We start from the raw sequence: 27,079 nt of genomic DNA on the forward strand, positions 1-27,079 counted from the left end.
TGGAGATTGTGGTTGACTTTGTTTCCCTCTAGGCCTAGAGGAACGTTTAGAGGAATGTCTCTGAGAGGGAAGGAAAGAACGCTGCCCATAAGATTGCTGGTATGGGTACCTTCCTTGCCTTTGATGATAGGTGTGCTGGTAAGTCGATTGATAAGGCTGTGACCTATGGAAATGACTCCTGGAAGTATAGGGTTGCTGAGGTGCAAAGACTCCTAAAGACTTGGCCGTCTGGTGATTTTTCTTCATCTGGGATAGCGTCCGTTCGAACGGAAAGTCTTCAATCTTTGACGGCTTATCTAATGGGAGTGTCATGAAACAGAGCCAGGCATGTCGTCAGAGAATGACAGAAAATGCCATAAACCGAGCGGAGCAGTCAGCTGCTTCTTTCCCGGCTGTCATCTGCTGCTTAGCCAATTTGATGGCCTCAGATTGCAATGCCTTCACCAAGAGACGATGCTCTTCAGGTAAGTCATGCTGATAAGATGACAAACGCTGCCACAAAAAAAGATTGTATGACCCCGTGATGGTCTGGAAGTCAGCAATTCTGAAATTTAATGATGCCGAGGAATAAATCTTTCGCCCCACAGCATCAAGCTTCCGACCTTCCCAATCTTCAGAGGCAGGCAGTGAACGATGCCGATAGCGGGCCTGAACCTCTTTTGCTACCAAGGATGATGGTTTAGGGTGGTTGAAGAGATATAGGCAATCTGTAATACTTCTCTATTTTACGAGAAGTAGCTGGAGTAGAAGAAGGCGATTGCCAGAGAGACTGAGCGATATCTAGCAAGTCTTCCACAGGGGGAAAAGCTACTGATGCAGATGACCCTGAGTACAGGGCTTCTAAAACCTTACTTTTAGGCTTGGTCGTTGATGCAGAAATATCTAACTCCAAAGCTGTTGCCATGTGAATCATCTGTTCAGAGAACATGCGGTGGTCATCATTTGGCAAAGAAGATCGAGTGTCACCTACTGACTCCTCAGGAGACAGATCTGATGCAAGATCCGAAGTGGTCTCTGAATGAGAAGCACCGTCACCCTCGTCTTCGGAGCCGGAGAATTCTGGTGTCCTGAGACTGATGCGGAACTGACCGTGGAACCGAGGCAGCCACAGCCAAAGAAGGAGAGATTGAGGGATCGCAGTGGAAGGCTGTTGTGGCCAATGCATCGGAATGGAGCAACGTTGGAGTGGCTCTTGAGGAGGATACATCTGAGACTACTGTGATGAAGCAGAAGGTTGAGTTGGGTCTGATGCAAGTTGTTCAGTTGGAGCTGACATGCGGGCTAATGTCAGATCCGAGGCCAAGGATTGTTCGAATGATAGAATCAGTTCCGTCAAATCCTGAACAGCAGGAAAGTAATTGTCTCCAGCACGAAGTGACGGAGTGCGAGGAGGTGACGGTGTGTGCAGACAGTCCATCACCTCTTCCTCCGGGATTGTGGGGAGTGGAGAGGATCCTCCCCAATCACTCTGAGAAGCAGATATTGAGCACTTCCTGTGTTTCATCTTAGCCTTACACTTCTTAGGAGAGGGCTCTGAAGCAGCCTGAACAGTTCCGTATGAATCCAATGACAATTTTTTTTAGGGTGAGACATCTTATGAGCCACTGGTTCACTGGCGACGGACTAATTCCCCGATGGAGATTTGATCAGAACCGAAGAAGGCTTACTCAGATCCGAAGATCTCAAGACCACTGGCGAAGGCGCTGGACCAGGCGGCCTTTTTCTACGGCCTTCTTCCCTGGCTGCTTATCAGGGACAAGGAGAGATGACTCCCATAAAGTCACTTTTCGGCAGGCAGCCTTGTCGTTTCTTACCTTAGGCGTGAACCCCTGGCAGATTGAACAACGGGGAACGTTATGACCTTTGCCGAGGCAAATTAAACAAAGATTGTGACCATTAGAACGAGTCATTTTAGTGCTGCAACATTGACATTTTTTAAAGGGAGATGACTGCGACATACTGAAGATAGTATTAGAGAAAAAATGCCAAACTGAAGATTGCAAAACGAAGATTGCTAGAAACGAACCTCTCCCAATGGTGGCAAAAGAAGAACTGAGAGAATGTCTGGGGCGCTCGCCCTAGCAACCACATTTTGACAGAAATGTTACTGCACGTGTGCAGTAGGAGTGAGCACCCCCCTTAACAGATCTTAAGCTAGAAAAATCTCTCTGCAGCAGGCCTGTGCATGCACAGTCCCAATGTGGGGTTGCACAGAAGGATGACGACGAACTTGCAACCTCCTCCCATCTCACTTCCTGTTCCATCAGAGGAATATGGTAGCAGGCCTGCAGAAGCTGCCTTAGGGCCAAACTACAGGTGACAGCAGCTCAGGGTCCATTCCATGGCCATCAATGCTATTTTAAAAGCAGTTATGGTTCTTTAAAAATTACTACGGGGCCCCAGTCCAGATCACAGACATGGTGTGGTGGCCCCAGAAGCTCTTGTTCCCCCCATACCTTTTCAGGTGCCAAAGCAGCCCCTCCATTGCTGGTTTTGGCACATGAAAAGGCGTGGCGGGTACAGCTCCTGGGGCCACCACACTGCATGCATGATCTGGATCAGGGCCCCATGGCAATTTTTAAAGAACAGCAGCTGCTTTTAAAATGGCATCAGAGGCCACAGTATGGACTGTGGCTGCTGTCATTTGTAGTTTGGTCCTTCGATTCGTTTTTCCTGGCAACTGCAATTCTTATGTCAGACTGCTAATGCTCTCTTCACTGTTTTTTAAGAAAAAACAGAAAGGCTAATGTACTTCTTAAATTAATACAGATGGTTTGCAGTACCCGAGGAGGCTGCAGAAATTTAAAACAAGAGCGTGCAAGGCCAAAGGAATCACCAGGTAGGCCTGCGGTCCCCTTGATATCTAGTTAGCTGCCCAAGGCTCCATCCACACAATTTAGTAATTTCTTCTTCCTTCTGTCTATGGTTTTAAATTACAGCAACCTCCAGAAGAAGTGAAAGGCTAATGCAAGGAAAAGCAGCTTTCAGTGTTCTCCGTGGCAGTCATCAGCTGGGAAGCCGATTTACACACCATTCACCAAAGTCTTAATCTACTGCCAGGGATACACAGAGATGCCATTGTAGTTCCAGAAGACAGTTTAATACCCATCTGGAAATAACAGGCATCTTTGCACATATCTGCTGGGAGAAAACTAAATTCCTGGAGACCGCTCTCTCCTTCCAAAAAACCTTCCTTGCATTTCTTTCGTTTACCTAAGTATGAAAGGAATGATTCATATGTCACCAAGCCCAAGCTGAGTCTACATCTCTGCCCCATTGATATATAGTCCTAACACTGCACAAACACATCATGCGGGGCCCTTCTAGAAGCACTGCCCGTGAGAGGATAAGCAGCATCAACAAGCAGCTCTACATAGATTTTTATTCTACGCACCAGCAGGGATGGTTTTTGGCAATGCCTTGAAGACGGATGTCTAAAACCTGGCTTGGAGTATCATTCATTTTATTTTCTTTAACGAGCATTTAGAGGCCACCTTTCCCAATCACTCAAGACATTTTCCATAAAACTGTCACAAGGTTCATTATCGAAAAATTCAACCTAAAAACAAATTTGACATCAACAAAAATATCAGACGGAAACAAGAATCACAACTCCCAAACAGCAGCTACAAGTTCAGTCAAATCTAAAACTTGTATAATTGAATAATGAATTACCCAAAGGCCATTCTGAACAAAAACATCTTACCCCACCTACTAAACTGACAAAAGAATGTTGTTGTTGTTTTGCCATCAAGTCACAGCCAATTTATGGTGACTCCCCCCCACCCCAGGGTTTTCAAGACAAAAATGTTCAGAGTTGGTTTGCCATTGCCTGCCTCCGCATAGCAACCTTGGACTTCCCTGATGGTCCCCCATCCAAGTACTAAACAGGGTCAATACTGCTTAGCTTTCAAGATGTGACGAGATTAGGTTAGCCTGAGCTAGCCAGGTCAGGGCTAAAGGAAGGTAGGCAAGAGTTTCAAAGAAACTCCATAGAACGGGAGGTGGGGAGGGGGACCTTTTTCTGACCACCCCACAGATGAACCCAGAGAGAAGAAGGGACACTTAATATGAGTATCTCCCCTTCTAATGGAATCTCTTGATTCCAAAACACATTACTTGGATCCCATGGATCCATCGGGCTATGGTAATGTCTCCCCCAGTGCAAAAAAGAAAATTTCATTTTCTCGCTGAAGGTGACATGACACTTAGCCACAGAAAGCACAGCAGAAGGCATGAATGGCGGTTCTGACAAATACAGCATTATAGATTGTAGTGGTACTGGCGGGGAGGGTAGTCAGGGATTTTTACTATTTATATCTGGCCTTTCCACATCAAGAAGTGCCCATGAGAAGATACTTACTTGGCAACCACAACCAAAGTGAATAATTCTTGCAAGAACATCACTGGGCTAAGATAACCGTGTGGTTAGAAATATAACTAATGATATTGACGAATACTGTAACAATACTTAATAGCCCATAAAGACAACCTGCCAGGTTGCTTATGGTCTTGTGAAACATGCACTGACAGCCAAGCTGGTCTAAATTTAGCACAGGAACAAATGAGCATGCTTACTAATGTTCACATTGTTAATTTCAAATAAAAATACTTCTTTAAAATCAAAGCATAATCCAGCGTGAAAATCTCTCAGAGAAGCAACTGTACGAAGAGCGGTTCGACTCCAATCTTGGTGCTTTCAACAGATTTAGACCAGCTTAATTCTGCATGGGACAGCTCAGTCCCACTCACATGCAATTCCCATTCATTTAAGTGGATTTGCACCCGCTGTTATTAACGTTTTTGTGAAATTTATTTATCTACGTTATTTTAAGACCGCCTTTCTCATTGAGATTCAAGGCGGATTACACCGTGAAGTTCAATACAATCAACAGCTGGGGTAATCCACAAAAATAATACAAAAGGGTACAGACTGTAGAAATTTGAAAACAAGCAGAAATCTGATGCAGAGCTGAAACGATGTTGAGACAAAACATAAGCAATTTGACATGACATAATAGACAGTAACAGACAGTGCACAGTGGTATAGTCTACCATCCCCGTTCTTTTATTGAAGCATCCCTTTAAGCCATTTTGTTACAGCACAGACCTATTCCGGTGTAAGAAAGCCCTCCTGAGTAATTTAGCCTGGGGGCTAAATAAGAGATTTATGACTGCTGACTAAGAAGGAATTGAGACCAATGGAATTATAAGAGCAAGAACAGCAGCGATGAGGCTTTTGAGAGAGGCATTCAGACATATGCCTCTTTGGTTGAAAGCACAGCAATTTGGAAGGGAATTGACCAAGCAGGGATCAGATGATAGTTAGTGATAGTTAGTGATTTCTGCAATACTCTCTGGAATTAAATATATGGAATTCACGGTGTCTTGTTCTATAACTGGCCAGCCAGGGGTGAAAAAAGATATTTTTATTTCAACGGCAGATTGATGAAACACACCCAAATACATTGGAAACCAAGCCTCAGAATACAATACCAAATGAAGAGCATTGTGTGAGTGCAGTCCTGCGTCTGCAGCAATATTTGTATTTTACCACACAATACAAGAGTTTTAGATAAAGCACCAGGAGCATTTCTATATTGGTTTCTGAATGTGTGGGTATGTTTGATTATAAATATTATACAATTGACCACTGAGGAAGGCCTTACGGCTGAAACACGTATGGTCCGTCTTTGTGTTGGTCACTGAACAGTATCACCTGTGTATGGAGGATGTTTTAGCCATTTTTAGCCTATGCATGTAGCCCGCCATTTAGGCCTTCTGTTTTTAATTTGTTTTTTAACCTATACTTTGTGCACATTCATAACAAATACTTACTTGGAATATATTTTACATTTTAGATTGTAACTTGACCCCTTTATCTTTTTTCCTCTGCTTGTTTGGGTTGAGTTTGTGGAGGTATCCCCCCACCCCCTTTTTCTTCTTTGTTGCAGCCGGGGGTGAAGACACGGGGCCTCAGACCAGGAAGGAGCAGGAAGCTGATCTGGAGTTGTCTTGAAGTTCAGGAGCAGGAGACCAAGAATTTGCCCAAGGGATAGCTGGAGTCCTTGCAGCAGAGAAGGATGTTGAACATGAACCAGCAAAGACTGAAGCTCAGCTGACGGGTTATAGGAGAGCCCTCTACTTTAGCCAGTGAGGGTCCTGATTTGCTGAGGCCTAAAGAGTTTTATTTTCTTCTTGAAACCAACAGGAGTATAGAAAGCCTCGGGCTGCCAGACATGCACTTCTCTGCCTAGTCCAGGATTCAGCGCTGCCTTTGTACCAAAGAGATACTGTGGCGGGACTGGAGGCAGAAGGGACAACTTGGAGGGCCCTGATCCACCAGTACCTCTTGCTCTTGTTACACAAAAAGTGCCCTTCTGCCCTTACCCAGATTCTTCAGAGCAAAAGGAGGAGACAGACAAGTGCTTCTTTTCAATGATTGTATTGAATATTGCAATATGGGCACCCAGCTTTCAAAGGAGCCATGAGCACCGAAGAACATAAAGCTTACAAGCAGTTTTAAAGACATTTTTTCCAGTACAAAAGGAACTACCTGCAGATTAATTTGCAATTGGTCATTACATACATCTGATCTCTACAGTTCTTTCAATTGGCTACTTCTCAGTTCTCTAACTCGTCTCGCGATCAACGTAACCTTTTCATTCCCCTTATTTGGTCACTACCTATTGCTGACTTGAATTTCTCACTTTTGATGACTTCCAAACTTTAGAATCAAAAGTTATAGATATAGGGAGTGAATGTGCTCTTCTTGTATCTATTTCTCCCTTCTCATGAGACCATAGCCTAAAGAATGTGTGGCCTTATCTACGTTCCCTAGGCAACTGAGAAAAGAGAAACATTTTCGGCCAGTTATGTTGTTCTGAAGCAACTTTCAGCAAAGATGGAACAGTGAAAGAGAGAAAGGGGGGGGGGGTTGCAAACACTATTAATTCGTTCTAAGAATATGTATATGAAAGTATAAAAGATTATAAACCCTTATAATAAAAGGAACATTAAAAATTTTAACTCTGCACTCTTGAATGGGAGATGGCTGTGGCAGAGAAGTATTTCCCTGGGGTACAAAGAGTGTAACCGTGTAACTGGGTGTAACCGTGACCACGTGGACCTCCCCTTCCCTCAAGAGTTCTTCCTATTTGTCTAAAGAATCTTCCTCTGATATCAAGGGTGAACCAGAACAGGTCCTGACCCATAACAAGAATGCTGACTTGCTCAGTAAGTCAAATCCCTCATTGCCCCAGAGTTGTCTAACCTCACCTGTGGCCCTTCAGCTGTTTGTTTTTTGGGGGGAGGGGGAGCAAGATCTGCAGAAATTTATAATGGGAAAAAAGTTCATGTATGGTTACCTGAAACAACAGACATCCAAAAGATCATCTTAGGCATTTAAAAGATTTCCAGCTCCCCAAGATACAAGGAATTTCCATTCACCTGGTCTTTCAAACAGAACAATTCTAAAACTCCAGATTTAACTGTATAGTTAAAGCCTTATTATAATTTTATGTACTACTACCAATATATAAATAATATATTTACAAACTTATAATATGATCACGGTTCATTTGTGTTGACAAGGCAATAGAAATCACTAGAAATAGCAGCTATAAAGCCAAATGAAGCTTGCTTGCCTTTAGATTCGGCGTCTTCACTCAGGGTTTTACGCATTCATGTTATCAATTATACATTTATTGCTGGGAATCGTAGCAGAAGCATTTGTATGATCTGGCACTGACCTTGAAATCAGGATTCCGACATCATAACTGAAGAAAAGGAATTTTTTTCATGCCAACATATCCGAAATGCCAAGAATAGGAGTTTTTCAAATAAACGTTCATTTAGCTAAGTTTAGCTAAAGGAAATTGACCCACCCTCAAAGACCATTTTAAAAGAGGGGCTTCTGCAGCCTAGAAGTCGGATGGGAAAAGGAAGAGGCAAAAAGAGAGGAAATAGAATAAGCAGAAGAGTTTGGAAAGTGGATGCATATCTAAAGGTCTACTGTACAAAAGAAGCCGTTTTGGAAGAACTCCGAATGCTCTGCTATAATCCATCAGAGTATTGGAGTCAACTGAAGGGCAACGCTGAAGCCAGTAGGTATGTGTGGGGAAACAGTAAGGCTCCCGCGCTTCCCAATCCATGAGGCTTCATTCTTGGATACTAAGCCTTCAGACACCTGATACTACAAAGAGTGGATCACTGGTACTTCAATACTAGACATTACTATTTAATTTCTATACATACTCCAGGCCAATGAGGCCCTAGTAACGGTTTACATGTATTATCATTTAAAAACACTCTTGTAATAAAATGACACAATAAAACTGGTGAACAGAACCTACAATTATAAAACAGTACTCAACTAAAAACAGTAGCAAAGGATTAAAATGTAGCTCTGGTAGCATTTAAAACCCAACACCCAACCTTCCAGTGATACAGCCAATGGCTCCCTGAAAAGAATGGTCTTTCTTGGCTATCTTCCTCAGTTTTGGTGAACCAGCTTTAGGAAAGTCCAGGGCATGGTTCACCTTTCTCACTGTCCACAGACTCTCCACAGTCCCAAAGAGGAGGAATGTGGGCAGACACCTTGTGATGGCACAAGGGGGTGAAGGGGTGAAAACACTGTCCTAACCAATCAATTCCCTTCCTTCCCAGATCTACCTCTTTCTCTCCTCCGTGAAGTTCCCCCAAGGAGTAAAGCAGCACAAATATGAACACTGCTGGGAGAGTCAATCAAAAGAAAACAAAGGACGAATGCACCGAGAAGAAAAAAGGCTATTCTACGCCATCTGCTCCCTTCACCCAGCCATTCTCGAATGTTGAACATTTGGGTTAAAAACTGCTCGGCTCCAGACGGAGATCTTTAATTCCCAAACTGTGCATGCGGTGGTAGTGTATGCAATGCTAACGGCTGCAAAGAAAATCTTGGAATCTTGAGACTATGTGGTCTCAACACGCAGGAAGCATGTTTAGAAAAAAGAGTCCAGTAGCACCTTTAAGACTAACCCACTTTATTGTAGCATAAGCTTTTGAGAACCACCACTCTCTTTTTCAGATGCATCTAAAGTTGGTTAGTCTTAAAGATGCTACTGGACTCTTTACTATTTTGTGACTACAGACTAGTATGGCTAACTCCTCTGGATCTAGGAAAAAAGGGGTACAGTCTAAGGGCATGGCTTTGGTGGGAGTTCTTTCCAGCTTTAGGATTCTACAAAAGTTAACTCTTTCTGAGCTGTTTGTTATTTCCCTGTGTCTTCCCAGCATCACCTTGTCTTTCTTGTCAGCCCACAGAAGCAGGACTTCTCTTAATATGTTTCTTTGATTCCTGCAACTTTGCTCACAGCCCTTTATTGTCAGAGAAGAAACAGCAGCAGCAGCCACCCCTGCTACAGAGAGAGAAACAAGAGCTTCATCGAGTGGCCCCCTAAGGGAACCTGGCGCTGCATTTTCCGTTTTGATGTTCAAACTCATTCACATCGCCCCAGACTACTATTTATCAGCTCTGAAACTGAATTTCAGATGAAGGACCCAGGGCCTCCATTTGTCTCAACATTAAACAGAAAGGTGTACTGGTATTTTAGCACATTATTTTATTTCAGCCTAAGCTTTTCATGGCAGAGCCCCATGGCGCAGAGTGGTAAGCGGCAGTACTGCAGCCCAAGCTCTGCTCACGACCTGAATTCGATCCTGGCGGAAGCCGGGTTCAAATAGCGGGTCAAGGTAGACTCAGCCTTCTATCCTTCCGAGGTCAGTAAAATGAGTATCCAATTTCCTGGGGGTAAAGTGAAGATGACTGGGGAAGGCAATGGCAAACTGCCCTGTAACAAAAAGTCTGCCAAGACAACGTTGTGATGCGACATCCCCCCATGGGTCAGTCATGACTTGGTGCTTGCACAGGAGACTACCTTTACCTTTAAGCTTTCATGGAACCCTGACCTGGAAAACCCCGATTTCATTAGATCTCGGATGCTAAGCAGGGTCGGCCTTAGTTATTAATTGGATGGGAGACCTCCAGAGAAGACCAGGGTTACAGAGGCAGGCAATGGCAAACCACTTCTGTTAGCCTCTTGCCTTGAAAATCCCAGCAGGGTTGCCTTAAGTCTGCTATGACTTGCCAGCACTTTCTACCATTAACAAGCTTTCACAGAGTAGAGCCCACTTCCTCAGATGATGTAACCGATCCTAACTAGGCTGATGTTTCTGTACCAGTGTATCCAGCAAATAGTTATAAGCTGCAGTGTCAAAAGGCCCTAGTGGAATTATTTTAGTTTGTTTCTAGACCTCCTTTCCAGCAGAAGATGTTTACATCTACAGATATTCAAATTGTGCATAGGCATACTTTTGAGATTTACAAATGAAATTGGTTATTTTTAGAAAGTTATTTCAAATGATGAATGACATCTTGCATATGACAATATAGAATTATCTTCTCATGGCGGAGAAACAATATCTATTTTTTTCCTCCTTTCTGGGAGACCCAGGTTTGAACCCCTGCTCTGCCGTTGAAGCTTGCTGAGTGACCTTGAGCCAATCACACACCCTCAGCCTAACCCACCTAACAGGGTCACTGTTGTGAGAATAAAATGGGAGGAAAAGAAAAGGATGTTGCATAGGGCTGCCAGCTCTGGGAAGGAAATTCCTGGAGATTTGTGGTGGTGGGGGGGAGAGACTGGAGCTGGCAGGATTTGTGGAGGGACCTGAGCAGGGATAACGCCATAAAGTCCACCCTCCAAAGCAGCCATTTTTTCCAGGGGAACTGATCTCTGGCCTGGAGATCAGTTGTAACTCTAGTAGACCTCCAGCCACCACATGGAGGTTGGCAACCAGAATTGTTGTCAGCCACTTTGGGTCTCCATTGGGGAAGAAAAGTGGGATATGAATATCTAAACAAATCTTCAAGGTATTAAGAGAAACAGAGAGACGGAAAGACAAACAGACAGACAATATCAGGGTCCAGTAGCATCTTAAATACACACATATACATACATACATATGCGCGCACACACATACTTATACGCAAACACATATACATACACACAAATATACACACATACGCACACACATACTTATGCACAAACACATATACATACATATATGTATATATGTGTATACATATGTATGTATGTATATGTGCTTTTTACTCAGATAGGAGAGATGTATTGTAGGAAGGGGGTCTCAGATGCTTCACTAATGCATTAGGGACCATAGACGTCACCACTATGTTGCCTTACATATTATCTGTTGCCAGGGCTTTTTTTCTGGGAAAAGAGGTGGCGGAACTCAGTGGGTTGCCCTTGGAAAAAATGGTCACATGGCTGGTGGCCCCGCCCCCGATCTCCAGACAGAGGGGAGTTGAGATTGCCATGTGACCGTTTTCAAGAGGTTCTGGAACTCCATTCCACCGCCTTCCAGCTGAAAAAAAAGCCCTGTCCGTTACTATAAATGTGTACCTCTATGTACCTTCATGTTGTCTGTCAGTCCTAGAATTGCTTATGTTCTCTTTCAGTATTTTTTCTACTCTGTATTGGATTCTTGCTAATGCTATGTCTTTTAAACTTGTGTCTGTTTACCCTATGGCATTGTTTGTGGAAATGTCCTTGATACTGATTGTACTAATCCCACATTATGTAATTCCCCTTGAGTCTGAGTGAGAAAAGCAGACTAGAAACGACATATATATACACACACAGATATATATACACATATGTAGTGTGTGTGTGTGTGTGTATAATGTATGTGTGCATATGTGTGTGTGTATATATACACGCATACATGTATACACATTATATGATATAGATAAACAGATACACACGTAGATATGTATGTGTAAAATCAAAAAGAGTCCAGTAGCACCTTTAAGACTAACCAATTTTATTTTAGCATAAGCTTTCGAGAATCAAGTTCTCTTCTTCAGATGCCTGATACAGTCTCTGTATCAGGCATCTGAAGAAGAGAACTTGATTCTCGAAAGCTTATGCTACAATAAAATTGGCTAGTCTTAAAGGTGCTACTGGACTCTTTTTGATTTTGCTACCACAGACTAACACGGCTAACTTCTCTGCATATATGTATGTGTGTATCTATAGCTCTCTGATAGAGTTGCGTCATGGGCGAGATAGATGACATCATGGGCACCCTGCGAGCAGTGACATCACAGCGAAGCCCCCTCCCCTCACCTGCTTGCGCTTGTGGAGCTCTTTCCCCGGCATCTCCGCGACGCTCCTCACAGCGGGCTCAGCTACCGGCGGCCGGTCCTTCCTCGCTTCACTCCTCTCCCCCTCAGCAGCTGCCGGAAGTTGACGGCGGCATCCATGGCAACGAGGCGGAACTCACTCGCCTCGCGAGCCATCGAGATAAACCGCCGGGCGGGGGGGAGAGGAGAAACCGCCGGTGTGGAATTGGTAGCGCCCTCCTCCCCCCCCCCTTTGTGCTGCGCGACGAGGTGGTTCCTTCCTCACGTCCCCCCGGGGGCCGATGAATAATTAATCAGGAGGGCGGGGCGGAGAAGGCCGCCGAATCCCCGCCTCGCCCCTCGATAGGGCGCCGGCGCTGTCCGTTCCTGAATATGCAGATCGGGTGGGCGGGGCGAGGCGGGGCGGCCGGCGTCGTCGGGCGGGCTGTGCGCGTGCGCGGCGAGCGGGGCAGGGCCGCGGCTGAGTCACGGCGAGCGGCTGGTCGCGTCTCCGCAGCCGCGGGCGCCGTCGGTGAGGGGATGAGGCAGCGGGCGGCGGCGGGCCGGGCCTTGGTGCTGCTGCTGCGACACTGAGGCGGCGCCCCCGCGCCTGGGCCTGGCTTCTCGCCCGCCGGCACCATGATGGAGGAGATCGACCGCTTCCAGGTGCCCGCCGTGCGCGCCGAGATGCAGCCGCTGGTGAGCGGGGGGGGGGGGGGCGGCCGGGGGGGAGGGGCCGACGGCGCCCCTCCCCCACCTTCGGAAGACCCCCTCCATCCTGGGGGAGGGGGCGGGCTGGGCAGCGGCCCCACCTCTGCGGCAGGCGGGGAGGTCTGGGGGGCGACCCCCGGGGAGGGACCCTTCTGCCCCCATCAGAGTACGGGGGGCCGGGGGCGGCTGGCCGTTCTAGTGGAGCAGGAGGGAAGGGGGGGAAACACTTCTCTGGCCCCCCCAAGCTTCCAGGGGGAGGTGCCCTTTCCCCTCTTCCGAGGGAGGGGCCGGGCTTTGTATCATTGATGCCATTTGCAGTCCGCCTTTCTCCCTGAGGCTCAAGGCGGATTACCCAGTGTGAGCTCAGCACGGACAGAGGATCAAGGCCATTTCCCTAAGCAGTGCCGGGGGCGGGGGTCTGGAAATAGGACTGCCTCCTCCTCCTTCCTCTCCCTCCCTCTTTCTTGCAAGGGGGCACCCACCCCACTTTTGGCCTCAGAGGCGCGATGTCTCACCCCCCCCCCCAGCCCACAAACACTTGAGGTTTATTTATTTATTTATCTTGTTTATAGTCCACTTTCTCACTGAGACTCAGGGTGGATTGCAGTGTGGGTCAGTTGGGTCAGTTTCAAAAACATTTCAATACATAGATGTAATACTATACGTGCAAATTTAGGATGAACTGCAGTTTTAGGGGCTTCAGAGACTGTGGTGGGGGTTTATACCCCACTCCCCCCACCACCACCATAGGCACCCATAGTGGCCCACATCCTGCTGTCCTCCATTTTATCCTGTATTTTCACTCATGCTGTGTAGTCCACCTTGGATCTCAGTGAGAAAGGTGGACTATAAATAAAGTAAAAACAACCCTATGAGGTGGCTTAGACGGACAGTGTCTTACTGTCCCAAGGTCACCTAGCGAGCTTCCGTTGCAGAGTAGGGAGTTGAACCTGAATATCCTACTGTGGCACTATTCACTATGCCCCATATGGTTTGGAGCTGGGGGTGGAGTCTCTGGGGTGATGCTCATATTGCCTGTCTAGTGGCTGCTAGGATCAGCTGGTAAGCAGGTGCCCCGTGTGCCAAGGTCAGGGTGATGGCCATTTTGTTTTTCCTGGGGGAAAGCACGGGCAGAAGTCCAGAACTGTCCTCTTCCTGAATTTCCCCCACAAGGTAGTTTTGGGGTTACCTTTTTCTCAGGATTTAAGAGAAGTCTTGCTGCTGAGGAACTGAGAAACAGCCTTGGCCACAGGGCACAGCGGAGCGCTGCCTAGGGAAGGGTTAAAGGGGTGCCTTCTCTCTTGTTTCTGGTTTCACAAATGTTGGGATGACTTTAAATATACGGGCGCTGTCGAGGAGGGCTCCTCTCCCAGCTAGGATCTGTTCCTCTGTTGCAGAGGCCTAAGGGAGCTGTTTCTCCTTGGACGCTTTGGCTGCTGCCTCTCTGCAGCGCTGTCCAAGTTGCCTCTTTTCTGAATCCCACCGTTTGTGTTCTTATCGAAATGGTTTGTTGCGCTTGGGGGTCTGCTTCCTGTTTGCGGGTTCACGTTGTTCAGGGAGATTTCAGAGGCCTGGTTTTTCTGTTGGTTCCTTTTTAGCTTGCTGGCAGTGAGAAATGACTGCATGTTTTGGATCCTGATCTGGCTGGCTGGTGATGTAATCGCTTTGTAAGCATGTATGGGAGAGGGATAAATATTGCATGTGGGCAGCATCTACAGGCAGCAGGGGAAAGAACAGATTCGTTATGACGCTTGCCCATGTCTTTGTGCCCAGGGCTGTGCTCTGCATGTTCATGCCAGGACGGAAATGGGTCTGCACCTTGTTTTGCTTTTTAAGTAACCGTGGTGCTGTGCCTGTGTTAGCATAAGTGGAAGACGTGGCAGTATCAAAGCCACTTCTCATAGCAAATTTGCAGGGCATGAAGTTGCTGTCCATTGATATGGTACTGAAAAGGGTGGTGAGGGAAACGTGCTTCTCAGGTGGTGCCTAGATAAAGTCTGTTTTATTCACAAGTGTTTTTAAATGCAGGCTGCTTTGCAGGCATTTCATTAGTCTGGAGGAAGGTGATTTGAAATTGCATTTTAATTATGTATTGTAAGCCTCCTTGAGACATGGGGAGAAGGTGGGAAGTAAATGTTCTCATAAATAATACTTAAGGGGATTCTGTAGACGAGCGAAATAAAGCAGGAATCTATTCTGCGACCGCTTTGTTGAGTCAGGGCACATTTCATGAGATACATGACATTTGCATCCACGGCAGACCAGAATTTGCCAGCGCGCCTCTCTCTAGCGATCTGATGATTAGTCTCCTGTATTGCGTAGGTGGTAGGATCCCACCACTGTGTTTTACAGTTCACACTCAGAGGCTTCGCATTCTGATTTGCTGCCTTCCATTCTCTCTCACTCCCTCACTTTTATCTCATTTGTTCTCTGCCTTTATGTTGTGATACTGGCTTTTACGCCGGTTTTTTCATAGGGAGGTTGAGACATTTAAAGTTCTGAGACAGCTGTGTAAAAGTTCTAATCCCCCCCAAGCTGCAATAATATTCTGAATATTCTGAGAGCCAGTTTGGTGTAGTGGTTAAGAGCAGCAGGACTCTAATGTGGAGAGCTGGGTTTGATTCCCCACTCCTCTGCTTGAAGCCAGCTGGGTGACCTTGGGTCAGTCACAGCTTCTAGGCGCTCTCCCAGCCCCACCCACCTCACAGGGTGTTTTGTTATGGGGATAATAATAACATACTTTGTAAACGGCTCTGAGTGGGCATTAAGTTGTCCTGAAGCACGGTATATAAATTGAATATTGTTGTTGTTGTTGTTGTTGTTAATTGCTAGGCCGTGGCATCAGACTTCTGGGCAGCAGGGAAGTTTCCAGTGATATGAGCTTTCTAGAGAAAATAGGATCGCAACACTTTCTAGAAAGATTATCTGATTCCCTAGGTAGAGCACAGTCTGATGTAGCATGTTTTTCCTATATTATGTAAACTAATATTATGCTAATTTTATGACCCGTTAGTAACAAATACTCAACATGAAATATTTGATTAGGAGGAAAACTAAAATGTTCAAACAAATTCAAAGCTTTATGTGACAATTATTTTTATTGCAATAATACTTGTAAACATTTAAAGATCATATAGAATGCAGTTCCTCTACATAGTATAAATTTAACAGGAAAAGGTACTCAAAATTGTTGGTGCATTACTTTTAGCACACCGAAAGTGCTGTCTATGACATGCTGTGAATGTGGTTGTCTGTTTACATATTGCAACAGAGTTTAGCTCTTCGACAAGGTTACTAGGGCACCTCGTTACTGGGTAGTTATAATAATAATAATAACAATAGCAACATTCGATTTATCTACCGCCCTTCAGGACAACTTAATGCCCACTCAGAGCGGTTTACAAAGTATGCTATTATTATCCACACAGATTGGTGAATACAGTATCTCATATATTTTTGAGAGGAGATGTTTAAAATTATTATTTATTTTGATTTTGATGTGACTTGTGCAGCAAATCGGTGAAGTCATAACTTGAGTTTTGTGTGGATTATTTATATGTATTTGTGGTCTTATCTGCCAACCCAGATTTACCAATCGATAAACCATGTACTTTCTCACACATGTCCTTGGGATAATCACTTGATAAAGTGTTAATGTCAACTTTGAAACTGCCTAGCTTGCCGAATAATGTTTCGGCAATGGTGTTCATTCGTTGATACTAGTATATGAAACAATAAAGCACTGGAAAATGTTCCATCCCACATTTCTGGATGCTTCCTACCGTTTTGTTCAGTTCTTTCTCCTTCTAGATTAGATGTCCCAGGATAAGCCACACTTGCTTTTAAAGAAATCAAAAGGAGAATCTCTCCTGTTCACCCATCATTAACTATTAGTTTGAACATGTGGCTTCAGAAGCATTCTGTATCTGATTTTTGGCTGTATCATCTTTGTCAGTTCTAGGGACGGCAGTCCATGGCAGATAGACCCCCAAACCCCTCACAGCAAGCAGTCCAGTGCGTTGGTTGAAAGGATTTTTATTTAGAGATCCATTAAATTCATGGGTACATCCATAGATGGTAAAGTTGGCAGGAATGATTATACAGGCAAAGGCACTATTGATATAGGGAGTACTATTCCCCCCTCCCTTGGAGCAGTTTGCATTTAGGCTTGAAAACCTAAGAAGTTGCATGAGAACACAATAGCTTAGTCTGGATAGAAACGGCAGAAGATTACAAAGAAATCAGAGTCTTTCTCTCTCCCCTGGGAAACGGTTACACTTCTGGTTCCAGCTGCAAGTCCAGCACCACATATTTTCAGAGATAACAGGCTGGTTACTTTTCCTGTGAAATCAGCATTAGTACTTTCGTTTTCAGGCAGGCCTAGTCTTAACTTGGTAGTTTCCCAAACAGGTACAAACCACGGCCAACCCTGCTTATGCTTGCAAGCTCTTGTGAACTCAGGCTAGTGAGGGCTATTCAGGCTGCTAGTCTGGCTATTAGTTACATGCATTTCCTTGTATTTGCAAAATCAGTAAACGTTGTGAGCGATATGGATCTCTTATTTAATTAGTTTACTTATGGCCCGCCTTTCTTGTTGAGACTCATGGTGGATTGCAAAATTCAGGAAAAATTTGGTCGGGCAGCACAAGATATCCAATGAACAATCCACTAGTCCTAAAATGGCAGAGTTTGGAAACAATACAAGCAAGGCATGACACATCATAATGCAGAAAGCAGATGAGAAAAGTGTAAGATAATGCAGTGAAAGCCAGATGATGCATACAGCTCTTGTGAAAGAGAGAGGAAATATCTACTCAAACATGAAAGTCTAACATCAGATGTTGCTCATTTCTAAATTTGGGTTTAAGATTGCAGCAAGCCGTTGTTTATAACATGCCTTGTGTTACTCAAATGTAGCATTTTGATTTCCAAAGAATTTTAAATGGATTTGCAAGGGGGAGGAAGACATTGGGCCTAAAAGGGCAGCAAAGGACTGGAAGTCTTGGGCGGGGGAGGATATAGGGAGCAGTTTGGTGTAGTGGTTAAGAGCGCGGGACTCTAATCTGGAGAACTGGGTTTGATTCCCCACTCCTCCACTTGAAGCCAGGGGGTGTTAAATCATCCTGAAGGGTGGCATATAAATCAAATGTTGTTGTTATTGTTGTTGTTGTTATTATTATTTGCTGGATGCCTTGTCCTGATTCCTCTTACAAAGTGCTCTCAACAGTTATTTCTCCCATATCGTAGTGAAGAAAAATGAACCCTGCTGGACCAGACCCAGTGGTCCATCTGGTATAGCATCCTGTTTCGCACCTGTAACCCTGGGAGGCCAACAGACAGGGCACAGAGGCCAAGACTTCCCCCCAGACGTTGCCTCCTAGCAATGGGTATGCAGAAGTTTGCCCCTCTATATGGAGGCTCCCTTTAGTCACCATGGCTAGTAGCTACTGATAGACCCATCCTCCAAGAATCTAATTCCCTTATAAAAATCATCTATGCTTCTGGCCATCGGTACTGTCACTGACACTGAAATCCACAGTTTAATTATTCGCTGAGTGAAGAAGTGCTTTCTTTTGTCTGTCCTGTACCTATTGTCCATCAAATTCATTGGGTGGCCCTGAGTGCTAAAATGAGAGAAGGCAAAAAAAAAACCCCTCACTCTACTCTCTTCATCCCATGCATAAATTTTCGACTCCTCTATCATGTCCCCTCTTAGATGTCTTTTTTTCTGAATTAGAAGTCCCAGACTCTTCAGCTGCTCCTTATAGGAAAGGTGTTCCAGTCCCTTGATCATCTTAGTTACCCTTTTTTGTCCTTTTTCCAACTCGGCAATATACTTTTTGAGACACTGTGACCAGAACTGTACACAGTATTTCAAATGCTGGTGAACTATAGCTCAGAACAACGGCATTACAGTTCTCAGGCTTTCTGCCGCAATTTTGCCTTTTTCATTGCCACTGCACAGAGTTAACATTTTCATCTAGCTGTTCACTATAACCCCAAGATCTTTCAGTCTTGATCAGCCAAACCCATCAGCATGTATTTAAAGTTAGGATTTTTATTCCAGTGTGCGTCTCCTTACAGTTGCAACATTGTACGTCATTTGTCATCTTGTTGCCTGCTTACCCAGTTTAGATAAATCCTAATTGATATAACAAGATGCCCTGCTGGGTGATCCATCTTATCCAACATACAGTTTCACACCAGCAACCCTGGAAGGCCAAAACCTCCCCCAAATGTTGCCTCCTAGCACTGGATATGCAGAATTTTGCCTCTGTATATAGAGGTTCCCTTTAGTCACTGTGGCTAGTAGTCACTGACGGGCACTATCAATCTGTCTAATCTTTAAAATAATCTCAACTTGCGGCCATCACTCAGTTTTTTGGGCAGTTTTAGCACTCCAAAAAATAATGTCCCAGGTTTCTCCTGCAGGAGGCTGGGTGCCAGTTCTACCTTGCCAGCACCTTCCATGTTAACTGCCCTTGGGAAAGAGTCTCTTGGTATCTGAGCAACTGTGCATTGCCTGCTTAAAGAGTTTGCAACATACCATCTGTGTAAGAATAGCGGAAGTATGGTTTACATTCCGTGTTAGCCACTGGTTTCTGCCTTTTTTATCCCAGAATTCTAACCTAAGGGAATGCTTTCTTCTTATATTCTCCCCTCTTGGGACAAACAAACAGCTCCCATCATTTTTAAAAAATATTTATTTATTTAAAGAGTTTGTGCCTCATCTTTCTGCCTTCTTCAGGGTCACCAAGGTGGCCAACTGATTAAAAGCATGCCTAATACAAACACATCATTAAGACAATTAAAAACAGTGCCAGAATACAATTACAAAAAGCATAAAAACAATTAAAACATAAGACAGGAAGGAGGGAGGGAAGGATCACTGACAAATGCCAGACAAAACAAAGTCTTCAGCCTTGTGGTGAAAGACCTTAGCCAGGACAGATGAGACTCTCTGGGGAGAGGGTTGCAGAGCTCTGGGGCCACAACTGAGGAGGCCCTCTCCTGAGTTGCTGCCCACCTAGTCTGAGAAGGGGAGAGCACCCAAAGCAGGGTCTGGGAAGATGAGTGGAGCATTCTGGTAAGTTCATAAGGGAGCAGGCGGTCCTTCAGGTATGCTGGTCCCAAGCCATATAGGGTTTTAAAGGTCAACACCAGCAACTTGAATTGTGCCTGCAAACAGAGAGGCAGTGTGGATGGAACAAGACTGGAGTGATACGGTCCCTTGGCCCCACTCCAGTCAACATCCTGGCTGCCGCATATGGGCCAATGGAAAAAGCTCCCTGTCTGCTTTGCAAAAGAAGCTCATAGCAAAAGCCAGGTCACCAGCTCCATCTCTCTGCCTCTCTCTGCCTCATTTTATCCCGCAATGAAGAGCTGAAGCAGCCTTATTTAATTACTGAGTAAGGCCATTGGTCTGGTCAGGGTCAGAACGGCTCTGCTATGACTGGCCTTAAAGGAGCTGCTGCCGGGGACTGCTGCTGCTGAAGAACTGGTGCTGTCTATTGCTGCTTAGGATGTTTGTATGCTGTGATAAGGGGATGGATATGAGGAAGGCATCTGAGATAGGGCTGGGGATACCAGTCCTCTGGGGACGGGGGAGGTATGGCGGTGGGGCCTGGTTTAAAGGGAGAAGGTCACGGAGATGTGGAAAGGCTCGGTGCCCTTCTCACCTACGCCCCATCCCGAGGCACGCCGGTGTTGGAGCTAGGAAAAATCCTCCTTCGACACTGATGTTGTGCAATGCCAGGTCCATAAATAATAAGACCAGTATGCTGCATGATACTTTTATGGCAGCTAATATGGACCTGGTATGCGTGACCGAGACTTGGGTGAGGGAAGGAGAAACAGTTGCTCTTGGTGAGCTGACCCCCCCGGGTTATGCGGTCCTTCATCAGTCACGAACTGAGGGTCGGGGGGGAGGGGTGGCAATCCTTGTCCGGGAGGGTTTCTCCTTCAAGCCGCTTCCCGCCCCGAAGATCTCTGGCATTGATTGTGTGGGCCTGGTGTGGAATGCCGAGGAGAGTTTGGCTGTCTGCTTGGTGTACCGACCGCCCAGCGCACCAGCAGACGCCTTACCGCGCCTGCTAGAGGTGGTTGCTGGGTGGGCCTTGGAGTACCCCAGGTTGATGGTGCTGGGGGATTTCAATGCCCATGTAGATGATGCCACCTCGATACAGGCCACGGACCTGGTGTCAGCCATGGCAACACTGGGACTCTCCCAATTTGTATCGGCACCCACACATGAAGCAGGCCACACGCTAGATCTGATCTTCGGGATGGGATTGGATGTGGTTCTGGATAAAGTAGAGTTGGTGCCATGGTCAGACCACGTGGTTGTGAAGGCCCGGCTGGGCGTGCCACCCCCCTCCTGCAAGGGCGGTGAGCAAATTTATGCTCGCCCACGGAGACTGATGGACCCAATTGGGTTCCAGAATGCTCTGCGGGAACCAATGCTCCACGGTGGTTCATTAGATGAGCTAGTGGAGGGCTGGCAAGTCCGGCTCTCTGAGGCCATCGATGAAATCGCCCCCCGTCGTCCTCTTCGCTGCCGGAATCGCCGGGCTCCTTGGTATACGGAGGAGCTGCGGCAACAGAAACGGGAGCTAAGACGACTTGAACGCGTGTGGCGGTGATCTTGGGACGAGGAAGCAAGAACATCTTATAGGCTGTTTATGAAGTTCTATGAGATGGCGGTGAAAGCTGTGAAGAAAGAGTATTATGCAGCTTCCATCGCATCAGCTAGCTCTCGCCCAGCTAAATTATTTAATGTGGTCCGTTCATTGGTCTCCCAATCAGGTGGAGACCATCAAAAGTTGAATTTGGAGATAAGCTGTGAGGCTTTTGCGAGCTTTTTTACTGATAAGATCTTGCTTCTCCGCCGCGACTTACCAGCCACAGTTGATACAGTAAATGAACTAGAGGCCCCTTGGCCGTCTTCGGGACCCATATTAGATCATTTCAGCCCTCTTTTCGGGGAAGAGGTGGACAGGATTCTGCAGGTGGTACGGCCTACCACGTGCCCCTTGGACCCGTGCCCGTCATGGCTGGTGAAAGCCAGTGTTGACGGGCTTCGGAATTCCTTGGAGGCGATTATAAACCTGTCCTTGAGCTCTGGGGTTTTTCCCAAGGCGCTGAAGGAAGCTGTGGTACGGCCTCTTCTGAAGAAATCATCATTAGATCCTGCTGACCTGCTCAATTACCGACCAGTTTCCAACCTTCCGTTTTTGGGGAAGGTGATTGAGCGGGCGGCAGAGAAGCAACTGCAGAATTTCCTGAAGGAGACCTCAGCCCTAGACCCCTTCCAGTCTGGTTTCCGCCCGGGACATGGGGTCGAGACATTGTTGGTCGCCCTCACAGACGATCTCCGCAGACATCTGGATCAGGGCGGATCAGCACTGCTGATTTTGCTGGATCTGTCAGCAGCGTTTGATACGGTCGATCATGAGCTTTTGACCCACCGCCTTGCCGATGTGGGGATTCAGGGGACAGCACTGCAGTGGCTGGTCTCCTTTCTCCACGATCGGGGACAGAGGGTGGCGCTCGGGGAGAGGGTGTCATCTCGTAGGCCACTGGTTTGTGGTGTGCCACAGGGAGCGATACTCTCTCCATTATTATTTAATATCTATATGCGCCCCCTCGCCCAGCTGGTGCGGAGTTTCGGGCTTGGGTGTCACCAATACGCGGATGACACCCAGCTTTATCTGTTGTTGGACGGGCAGCCTGGATCGGCCCCTGATGCCCTGGAGCGTGCTTTTGAGGCTGTGGCTGGTTGGTTGAGACAAAGTTGGCTGAAATTGAATCCCACGAAGACGGAGGTCCTGTATGTGGGTCGTGGGGAGATGGCTTTGGGACCCCAGCTTCCTACACTTGATGGGGCAGCACTTACACTGGCCCCGAGGGTTAGGAGCCTGGGGGTGATTCTGGATTCCTCCTTGAAGATGGAGGACCAGATCACTGCAGTTGCCAGGTCTTCCTTTTATTATCTTCGGCAGGCCAGGCAGCTTGCCCCTTATTTGTCTCCCCGTGACATGACTACAGTGGTCCAAGCAATGGTCACCTCTAGGTTGGATTACTGTAACGCGCTCTACGCTGGGCTTCCCATGGGCCTGATCCGGCGGTTACAGCTGGTACAGAATGCAGCAGCGCGGGTCATTGCTGGAGCACCGGTGTGGGAGCATATTACACCGGTGCTACGCCAGCTGCATTGGCTGCCAGTGGAGTACCGAATCAGGTTCAAGGTTTTGGTGTTAACCTACAAAGCCCTACGCGGACTGGGACCGACGTATCTGAGGGACCGTCTCTCACCATATGAGCCCCGGAGGACTCTCCGCTCTGGCGGAAAACATCTTTTAAGTGTCCCTGGCCCTAGGGAGGCCCGCCTGGCGTCGACCAGGGCCAGGGCCTTTTCAGTCCTGGCCCCGACCTGGTGGAATGCTCTGTCTTGCGAGACAAGGGCCCGGCAAGATTTGCTTGCATTTCGCCGGGCCTGTAAGGCAGAGCTATTCCGCCAGGCATATGGCTAACGCCGGGCAGTGCCCACCCCCCCCTTGAAGGGGGGGTTAAACCATCACCCCTATGCAAACACAGAGGCATGTATGAACCACTGGGCAGCATGAATTGTTATATTTAATGTTTTTAAATGTTTTTAAATGTATTATTTAATGTTTTTAAATGTTTTTAAACATGTTTGTATTTGTTATCCGCCCTGAGCCTGCGAAAGCAGGGAGGGCGGAATATAAATATAATAAATTAAATTAAATTAAACATTCTTGGTAACTTTCTATTTAGTGACATTCATGTTTACATTTCTATCTGGCTCCCCATATTCATAAGACTTTAATTTTTAGAGGGCGGGGTGAGGGTGGCAGGGGCTTTTTTTTCATTTTTTCCCCTTCAAAATGTGTGGAAAGGGAGAGAAAGCACTTGTCTGTCAAAGAAGACAGGAGTATAAAAATAAAGAAAGCAAAAGAAGGGGGAATAGAGAAAAGAAAGCCTGAGATGGGGGGGATTGGAGCCATCTGCTGTGGCAGCTGTGGGAGACCTTTTATCTGAAGTCAACCAGTCACTAATCCTTCCTTGCCATGACCCCCCCACCCACCCATGCATGGCAGGTGCCATGTTGATAAACTGTGCATTAGATTCTTGTAGCCATTTAAACACAATAATAATAACAATATTAATAATATTATTATTAATAATAAAAACAATAATAATAATGACTTAACAACAACATTCAATTTATGTACCGCCCTTCAGGACCTGCCCACCCCCCTCCTGCTTCTCCACCCTCCCCACCCCCACCCCCCTCCTGTGTCTCCACCCTCCCAAGACCCCCATTGCCTCCCTACCTGCCATTCCTCCCCAGACCCCTTCTGCTTCTCCACCCTCCCAAGACCCCCCTTGCCCCTCTACCTGCCAATCCTCCCCACCCCCCTCCTGCTTCTCCACCCTCCCAAGACCCCCATTGCCTCCCTACCTGCCATTCCTCCCCAGACCCCTTCTGCCTGTCAGCCCTCCCCACCCCCCATTCCCTCCCTACTTGCCATTCCTCCCCAGACCCCTTCTACTTCTCCACCCTCCCCAAAACCCCATTGCCTCCCTACCTGCCATCACTCCCCAGACCCCTCCTGCTTCTCACCTCTCCCCAGAACCCCCTTGCCCCCCACCTGCCAGCCCTTCCTAACCACCCCTCACCCCACCCCCACCTTTCTAGAGCCCATTGTATTTATTTTCACAACGGGCTCTGTTTCTAGTGTCATTATTATCCCCACTACAACAATCCCCCTGTGACGTGGGTGGGGCTGAGAGAGCTCCGAGAAGCTGTGACTGACCCATTCAGCCTCTATAGAATAACAACAACAACATTCAATTTATATACCGCCCTCCAGGACAACTTAATGCCCACTCAGAGCGGTTTATAAAGTGTGTTGTTATTATCCTCACATCAATCACCCTGTGAGAGAGCTCTGAGAGAGCTGTGACTGACCCAAGGTCACCCAGCTGGCTGCAAGCAGAGGAGTGGGGGAATCAAACCTGGTTCTCCAGATTAGAGTCCCGCGCTCTTAACCATTACACCAAACTGGCTCTCTCAGTAGCCACCAGGCATTGGCTTCGGACAATTACAGCAGTGTCTGGTGGTGTGAACAAAGAAGAGCTGGAAATGTATTTAATGAAACTGTAGACTGGATTATAACCTTTTTTGCTGGTGCAAAAAGTATGTCAGAGATTGTGGGCCCATGCCAAGAAATAGTTCCACGGGACACTGTTGCATTGCCCCTCTTCCCTCTTGTGTCAGGAAAGCTGGTAGGTAGAATCCTGTGTGTCGTGTGTATATATAATTCTAGAGGAGTGAGCCTTGTTAGTCTGTAGTTGTGAAACAGTAAAGAGTTCAGTAGCACTTTTAAGACTAACCAACTTTATTGTAGCATAAGCTTTCGAGATGAAAGCTGACGAAGAGAGCTGTGATTCTCAAAAGCTTAAGCTACAATAAAGTTGGTCAGTCTTAAAGGTGCTACTGGACTCTTTACTATATATAATTCTGCAAAGGACAGGTTCCATTTTTATGCATTACACACATTATTCAGTAAAGCATATTTTTGTCTCCTTGTGGCCATTTTATCTTAGTGCTGTTGACGATATTTCTTTCCCCTTAGTCTCTCAACATGACTTGGAATACAATCATTGTCCAGTCTCTAGCTCACAGTCCCCTGTATACTTTCCCATCTTCAGGAAATCTAGGACATAGATGAATTTTGAATGTTTGCGTAGAGTGCAGGCTGAAACCACGAGATGAGATAGTGTGTACCTGCTATTGCCTGTCAAGACTTATTTAGCTGCTTCCTGTGAATGAATCTCTCTTCTTCTTACCGCTTTGTATGCATAAAGTATGTTAGCACTGCTTGATGTTCTCTCATATTTTGTGTTAAACTCCAGAGTCCATTCGTGGACTTTGCTTTTGTAAGTAAGAGCTCGCAGGAGTCACTACAAGTGTTCAAGGGAAAGAATGCTGGCATGTGTGGCACAGGATTTGCTTAGCAAGATCGGGTACAGCCTTCCTTTCCAAATGTGGAACTAGAAGTAAAAGTCTCTTGCTTGCAGTAACACTTTATGGCCCTTTTGAATGGACTCCTCCTCTGTCTTGGAAGCCCATTTCAGAGGATTTGCTTAGCAAGATCGGGTACAGCCTTCCTTTCCAAATGGAAACAAACTCCCCACCATGTACAGTTTTTTTCCATTGTACTTTTTGTATATGATGTGTGACATTGGAAGCTTGTTTTGGCCCTGATATCTTGGTGCACATTGTTTTAAGGCCTCTAGTATAGTATAAATATTTAAAATAAACCACAGCGGTGCCTATAGGTAAACTCTGAAGAAGAATAGGGTTTTGTCTGGGTTTTTTGGATGAATTTAGACTTATAGGAAAACAAGAAAAAGATGCCTGATGTCGGCTCCTTTTGCTTTGAACTTGGGGCCTTCTATTAAGTAAAACTTCAGTGTTTCAAATGACCTAAACAGAGGAGGGATCTCATTCCTTGCCAGTGACGTCCAGTCAGGATATACGAACTTGATTTGGAAATTATAATCAAAACAATATTGAAGTTCATATCTAAATTGCGATAATGCAGTTTTGGGGTTGAGGGGGGAGTAACTATTTCTTTAGACTCGTATCCCATCCTTTCTCCAAGCAGCTCAAGGCAGGGTCCTTCTCTCTCCTTTCCTTCATTTGTCCTCACAGCAGCCCTATAAGGTAGGCTACACTGCGAGAGGATGAAGTCACACAGTGAGTGGCGACTTGAACCCGAGTCTTCTAAGTCTCTTCTGGCACATTAACCACATTGTCTCTTTACTGCGTCCCTCTGGGAATGTGACTGGCTCAAAGTCACCCAGCCAGCTTCCGTGGCATAGTGGGAATTCAAACCTGAGTCTCCCACATCCTACTCCAACACTCAAACCGCAACACCACACTTGCACCACACTTGCTGTCTCTTGTCCGTGCCTTTGGGTTGTCAGGAGATGTCTCAAAACGGCACCCCAATACCATGTTAGTAGAGAGGGGTTTGAAGAGCTACAAATGGTCATAAAATAATAATAATGGATGTCTTGTAATGTGAAGAGCTGGCCTGTATTTTTCTGTAAATGATTTTTAATTGCTTTTTATTGAAAGGGTTTTTTTTC

The 27,079-nt window shown here is 46.2% G+C and overlaps 2 protein-coding genes across 3 annotated transcripts in view; one reads left to right on the forward strand and one right to left on the reverse strand.

Moving 5' to 3' along the window:
- DNAI1 (dynein axonemal intermediate chain 1) overlaps positions 1-12,265 on the reverse strand; it is a 187,684-nt gene extending 175,419 nt beyond the window's left edge. Inside the window, exon 1 of the mRNA XM_054986152.1 lies at positions 12,189-12,265. Coding sequence (XP_054842127.1) covers positions 12,189-12,221 — 33 coding nt within the window. The 5' untranslated portion in view covers positions 12,222-12,265. The remainder of the gene's footprint in view (positions 1-12,188) is intronic.
- A 427-nt stretch (positions 12,266-12,692) lies between these two features.
- Positions 12,693-27,079, forward strand: part of FAM219A (family with sequence similarity 219 member A) — a 74,215-nt gene continuing 59,828 nt past the window's right edge. For both annotated transcript variants that reach the window (XM_054987255.1, XM_054987256.1), the window contains exon 1: positions 12,693-12,883. In XM_054987255.1, the coding sequence (XP_054843230.1) occupies positions 12,824-12,883 (60 nt within the window). In that variant the 5' untranslated portion in view covers positions 12,693-12,823. The remainder of the gene's footprint in view (positions 12,884-27,079) is intronic.

The sequence above is a fragment of the Eublepharis macularius genome, chromosome 8, assembly GCF_028583425.1.
Source record: "Eublepharis macularius isolate TG4126 chromosome 8, MPM_Emac_v1.0, whole genome shotgun sequence".
In the NCBI taxonomy this organism is placed as follows: domain Eukaryota; kingdom Metazoa; phylum Chordata; class Lepidosauria; order Squamata; family Eublepharidae; genus Eublepharis; species Eublepharis macularius.